The following is a 6,667-nucleotide window of genomic DNA, read 5'->3' as shown; positions in this document are numbered from 1 at the left end:
TGTCTGTCTGTTTATCTATCTATCTATCTATCTATCTATCTATCTATCTATCTATCTATCTATCTATCTATCTGTCTGTCTGTCTGTCTGTCTGTCTGTCTGTCTGTCTGTCTATCTATCTATCTATCTGTCTGTCTGTCTGTGTGAATGCGAGAAGAAAAGTCCTATTCAGTCTCAACACCAGACTCAGTTTTACAGCATCATGTGATCTGAACATGTAAAGTTTCGGTGTCTTTAGCTGAAGATAAAAAATCATGTGAGGAACCGTTGGCTTCGTGAGGAACATTTGCCTCAGGTTGTTTCTCTATTTTTTTATGGGTAAAAAGAAGATTAGAAAAAAATTATCCATTAAAATCTTTTCCTGCTTTTTGGAACAATGTTAGAAGCTCATGGAAGGTCAATATCTTGGCTGGTGTGCTGGTGGTGGTTTGTCTTCATCTGCAACAAACAAGGAAGTCTATAGAGTCTATAGAGAGACTGATTTCATTTTAAAACCCTGTATCCCCAGCAGGAATCCATCCCCATCAAGCATTAACAGCATGAACTTCTTCAGCAGTTTGAGCTACAGGGGGTCGTCTGTTGGATCGGACCACACGGACCAGCCTTCGATCCACACGTGCATCGACGAGCCACGATCCTGGCGCCGGTTCACCACTGTTCCTTCCTTGGAGCACTTTTGATACACACAGAGCGCTGCAGACCAGGAACATCTCACAAGAGCTGCAGTTTTAGAGACGCTCTGACCCAGACGTCTAGACGTCACGATTTGCCTAATACACAGCATCCCACCCACTAACAAGTTCCATGATGAGGAGATCTCATAATGTTGTGATCATCGTTCAGCACTTCAATGACTTCCTCATGGTTTTGCTCTGTTTGTCCTGAGAGCTTCATAGATGCTGATAAATACAGTGGATATAAAAAGTCTACACACCCTGAGAAAAATTGGAGGTTTTTAAAAAATATAAAGACAGAAAGAACAACTGTTGTTACACCTTTAATGAAGAGCTTCCAACAAACAGAAATCCAGATGTTTATTGAAAATATTGGAAATACATAAAAACCTACAACACATTGATTGCATTAGGCCTGTATTCAAATGGCATTCAGCTGCCATCACTTAAAGTGCAAGCGATCTCATGTTTTGAAGTCCACGCATTAGGGGCCTTGCTCAAGGGCCCCACAGCGGCAGCTTGGTTATGCCTTACCTACCTGATCACCTGCTCCGACCCTTAATAAAACGTCATCAGATTATCGTGGTGTTGAGGAGTAAAAAACTGAGAGTCACAGAATACAGATTGACATGGCAGAGGTAGAGCTGTAACTTCCTGGAGACTGAACAGGAAAAGAACATCTGGCTTTATTTCAGCTTTTTCCGCACTGAAAATACACGCATTAGCATCATATTTTTTTCCCATCGGCAGCCGATTCATACACATTTTGCGAAAGCAATCCCACCGGTTATTGTAAGAATCTCCTCAGCCGCCATACTGAAACGTGAGCGTTCTAATATCTGTGAGGGTACGGCGGTGTATCGTGTAAAATCACCCACATTCCGTTTTTTGTTTGTGAAAACAAAAATTTATTATTAAATCACTATATATTTATATAAAAACAAAGAAACATTTCTTTTTCTTTCATGATGTGGTTGTGATCTGAAGGAAAGAAAAACAAAACATACGTCGTGCATCTCGTGTCATGATCAGGTACAGTTTTAGGTCCAAATATAAAAGCGCCTCGATTCTAGATTAAATTAGCCCCCAGACTCTGAGCGATGTGGGTCTGCTGGTGTTTTCTGTAATTGCTCGAGTGACTGAAGCGTTTCCCGCAAGTGGCGCAAGCGTACGGTTTCTCTCCCGTGTGGTAGCGCTGATGGATCTTCAGGTACCCGGATTGACTGAAGCGTTTCCCACACAGGGTGCACAGGTACGGCTTCTCGCCCGTGTGCACGCGCTTGTGCTTCTTAAAGTCCCCGGCGTGGCTGAAGGTGCGGCCGCAGAGCCCGCAGCAGAATCGCTTCTCCGCCCGCCGCATTCGGAAACCACACCCAGTCCGGCGGTACGACAAACCATTCAGCAGCTCGTCGTGTCTCGTATCGGCGCCATCCAAAACCGCGCCGAGCTGCTCCATGTCCTCCGTCATTAGTCTCTGTAAGGAACCGTTCAGCACGAACGGGGCGATGGAGCAGGACGGTGCCGCGCTCTGCGTCATCGACGTCTGGTCCGTTTGGAAAACGAACGTCTGGGAGGCGTAATCGTGATAACGATCACTATCGTCTTCAGTTTTAATCGCGCTCGGTAGGAAATCCAGAGGTCCCTGCTTTGGCGATGGGGCGTCCTGGGTGATGTAATCCGACACCGAAAATTCGGCTTGGGCCCCGAAATGCGCCGGAGCGGCCTGGAGTTTCGGCTCCGGCGCTTCTGGCTGAGACGAACGCGCAATCTGAGAAACCGCAGGACTCGAGTCGGGTCCGTGTCGGTCCCGTAGCGCCTCCTTCTGAGGGACGTCGTCCCGCCCGTTAAACAAAGAATCCGATTCGGTCCACTTCGCTACGTTGTGACTAACGACTTCCTCTGCGCCTGTAAAAGAGTAAAATAAAAGGACGCTCAGAACTTATCACTTGCCAATGGGATATTTCTGTCACTCGTTCTCACCTAAAGGCCTCGCGGACGTGAGCTCCTGCAGCCTTCGCCTCAGTCTCTCGTTCTCCCTCTGTGTCCGAGCCGTTTTCTCCTGATACTCGGACACCGTCTCCCTCACGGCCTCCAGCACCTCCTGCACCGCCGCCGTCAGTAGCTTGCTGACCCGAGCGTTCAGACGCTCCACCTTCGACATGGCCGGAAAAAAAGCGAAACTCACACGGCGATAACAATAATTCACGATTTCACACGGTACCGGCGATGACGTCACTGGATCAGCGATTTTTTTATCGAATCGAAACTCGTCTGACGGGTTTGCTTTCCTGAGTGATCTATTAGGTAACAATTAATCGTTAATATTTTATAGCATAAATCTTCTCACATTTATATTACAAAATTACCGAAGCTCTCTGGAGGTCCAAACGAGTCTAAATCCGGCTATTGTTGCGAGCTAGCAACTAACAAGCTAGCTAGCGTTTTCTGGCTAAATTGATATCGAATCTAAATTATTAAAATATCTAGGAGTTATTTTAGCTTCTCCAGACACCCATGGTGCTAATTCTCTTTTTATTTTAGTAATATATTTCTCTAAACTTTCATCCAAATCACCGTACTAAATTGTCTTCCAGCTAAAACACCATCTCCGGCTAAAGTCAACAGCCCACAGGCCGTATTCTAAAAAGGTCCGCTTTAAATATGTAGTGAACTACTATATAATTGTTTTAGTGCCCCACAGTGCGCATGCTTGAGGATTAACGACTGCCATTTGGGATACGGCCTCTCTCTGGTCGCGTTCAACAGGACTCCGTGTTGCCTCTAAAGCCGGCGCGGGTTGCCAGATCGTTCCGAATGCAATTGTTTCTGAAACGAGTTGCCAGCGCATGCAATACGGTTATACCAACAATCACCGAGTGTTTTATTCTGCTTATACCACAGCGATTGTTTACGAATTACAATTATGTTTCATTTGTTAATGAACGATAAGTCATACCTTTTCATACCTGCCTTATATGGTTGGAATGACAATAAAAGTTGACTTGACCTGATATTTACGATGCTATCGCAACAATATCCGATCACCGAAATCTCTCTTTCTCTTTGGAAAAAGTGTGAACTTGTAATAACTTCTAATTCCTGCTGAAAAAAAAAAAAGAAAATGTCTTTCAACCTGCCACCGATCTCTCGAAATAATTTTAAGACAACTTACAGCTATGGGGTTAAGGGTCTTGCTCAGGGTCCCAGGAGTGGCAGCTTGGTGTGGCTGGGAATCGAACTCACAACCTTCCGATCCAAAGTTCACAACCATTACTCTTCCTCGGTTTGGTCTAACCACCAAACTAGACATTAGAATACTATAGAGAATAGTCTGGGGTGCTGAGAAGATTCCTAGTGCTCTTCTGCTTGCTCTTCACAATATCACAGTGGACGTCATACACCAAGCTCACCACATCTTTGAGCAGCAAAACCCCTTCTACCCCACCAGTCAATCCACGTCATGGACATGTAACTTATTTGATTGAAACTGATCATGTACATTCAGGTGCAATATAACTTGTACATCAATATTCTTTTTTCTATTATATTACATCACATACACTTCCACAATTTCTCAGATCTTCCACTAGATACTAAAAGTTTTCTCTCCCAAAAGTTTTTAAGTCCGGTTTTTCAGATATACCAGTACCATTGAAACGTTTGGACTCGTCTTTTCCTTCAGTGCTTTTTCTTTATTTTGTAATATTTTCAACATTAATACTGAAAACATCCAAACTATGAAAAAAAAATGTAGGAAAACTATGTGGTAAATAACTTGCATCCATTCATCAAGTTCATAATTCAGTCACCTGGAATGGTTTTCAGTTTACAGGTGTGCTTTAGACCATCAGTTGTCTTATGCAGAGGAAAGGGTGAGTACACAGTCAATAGTCCTATCAGTGCTACTACAACTACTGTAGAAAGCCATGTTATGGCAAGAAACACTCGGTAAAGAGAAAAGACAGTTTTATTAATGAAGGTTGTAAAAAAAAAAAATCAAGAACTTTAAATGTGTCCCCAAGTGCAGTCTCACGAGGAGACAGTCTCTCAAAGACCGGAAAGGAAGTACCAGGAAAGGAAGATTAACAAAAGGTAGCAAAATTAACAGGGAATAAAAGCACTGTGCTAACATGCACACCATCATTAGGTAGTAATGATTTCATGAACTTTTTTAATAATAAAATTAAAAACATCAGGCAAGAAATCCAGACAATTAATATAAATCCAAATTATTTTACAAGTAACCCTGTAGACAGCAGCGTAATTAAAGCAGACAATCAACTACAAAGCTTCACTACTATTCATGTGAATGACTTATTTTCATTAATTTCCTCATCAAATTTATCAACCTGCATTCTCGATCCCTTGCCTACAAGTTTCTTTAAACAGATAGCTCCACAAATAATTGAACCTGTTTTAAAAATAATAAACTCTTCCATTAGCACTGGTTATGTACCAAAATCCTTCAAACTGGCAGTTATCCACCCCCTTATTAAGAAACCTGACCTTGACCCATGTCAGCTGTCCAACTACAGACCAATATCAAATCTCTCCTTTATATCCAAAATTTTAGAAAAGGTTGTAGCACAGCAGTTATGCTCACACCTGCTTACGAATAACATTTTTGAAATATATCAGTCAGGATTTCAGAGTCATCCGTAAATGGTGAGTTCTCCACACTCTATGAGGTAAAGTTTGGTGTTCCTCAAGGATCTGTCTTAGGCCCACTGCTTTTCACTTTATATATGCTGCCTCTTCGTGAAATTATTCATAAAAAATGGGATTCGCTTCCATTGCTATGCTGATGATACACAGCTGTATATTTCAGCAAAGCCAGATAAGAGAGATCAGCTTAACAATGTTGAGAAGTGTGTAAAGGAAATTAGACAGTGGATGCTTAATAACTTTCTTCTGCTCAACTCAGATAAGACGGATGTACTTTTACTAGGACCACATGCAGCTAGAAGTAAACTTTCCGATTACGTAGCATCTCTGGATGGTGTTTCTGTTTCAGCATGTACGGCTGTCAAAGACCTTGGTGTTATTATTGACCCGAGTCTTTCCTTTGAGTCTCACTTGAATAATATCACCAGGATCGCCTTCTTTCACCTTAGAAATATTGCTAAAATTAGAAATATGATGTCGTTACAGGATGCAGAAAACTAGTTCATGCTTTTGTTACTTCCAGATTAGACTACTGTAACGCTTTACTGTCTGGGTGTTCGAGTAAGTGCATAAATAAGCTTCAGTTAGTCCAGAATGCAGCAGCAAGGGTCCTCACTAGATCTAGGAAATATGAGCACATCACCCCTGTTTTAATCAGTCTACACTGCTCCCAATCAAATCTCGCATTGATTATAAAATACTACTACTGACCTATAAAGCACTTAACGGTCTCGCACCACAGTATCTGAGTGAACTTCTGTACCAGTATGATCCTCCACGCCTACTTAGATCAAAAGGGGCAGGCTATCTGTTGGTTCCTCAAATAATGAAGACTACAGCAGGGGGCAGATCTTTCTCTTATAAAGCCCCACAGTTATGGAACAGCCTTCCAACCAGTGTTCGGGACTCGGACACAGTCTCAGTGTTCAAGTCGAGGTTGAAAATGTATTTATTTAGTCAAGCCTTTTATCAGTAGATTTTTTAAAGGCTCAGATCTGGAGGAACATGGATATAAAGTGTTTGGTGAACTGGGATATTTGTATGCTGTCGTCCCCTCACATTCACACGTTCACTCAGGTTTGTTGACGGTGGTGTGGTGGGTCGTCTCTTATCCCAGAGATCCCTCATGTCTGTGTTACTTTCTGGTTCTCCCTTTTAGTTATGCTGCCATAGCGAGTCTTGCCGGTGTCCAAACTGCACAGTGACATTAACTTTCATACAACAATAAGGACACTTAATAATCCATATCCTTCTCTTCCTGTCACCCTCTTCTCTCTCTCTCTCTCTCGGTCGAGTTTAACATGTTCCTGAGGCTCCAGTGATCACTG

The 6,667-nt window shown here is 42.6% G+C and overlaps 1 protein-coding gene across 1 annotated transcript; it reads right to left on the bottom strand.

The window, feature by feature from the left end:
* Nucleotides 1-1,340: 1,340 nt before the first annotated feature.
* On the bottom strand, nt 1,341-3,329 carry LOC124388389 (zinc finger protein 500-like). The gene is made up of 2 exons (XM_046852954.1): nt 2,655-3,329; nt 1,341-2,579 (listed from the first exon to the last, which is right to left on the bottom strand). The coding sequence occupies exons 1-2, from the start codon at nt 2,833-2,835 to the stop codon at nt 1,744-1,746; spliced, it is 1,017 nt and encodes a 338-aa protein (XP_046708910.1). The 5' UTR covers nt 2,836-3,329; the 3' UTR covers nt 1,341-1,743.
* Nucleotides 3,330-6,667: the final 3,338 nt, after the last annotated feature.

Source organism: Silurus meridionalis, chromosome 7 (genome assembly GCF_014805685.1).
Source record: "Silurus meridionalis isolate SWU-2019-XX chromosome 7, ASM1480568v1, whole genome shotgun sequence".
Taxonomy (NCBI): domain Eukaryota; kingdom Metazoa; phylum Chordata; class Actinopteri; order Siluriformes; family Siluridae; genus Silurus; species Silurus meridionalis.
Note: the sequence above shows the minus strand (reverse complement) of the source record. Positions and strands in the feature narration are given on the sequence as shown.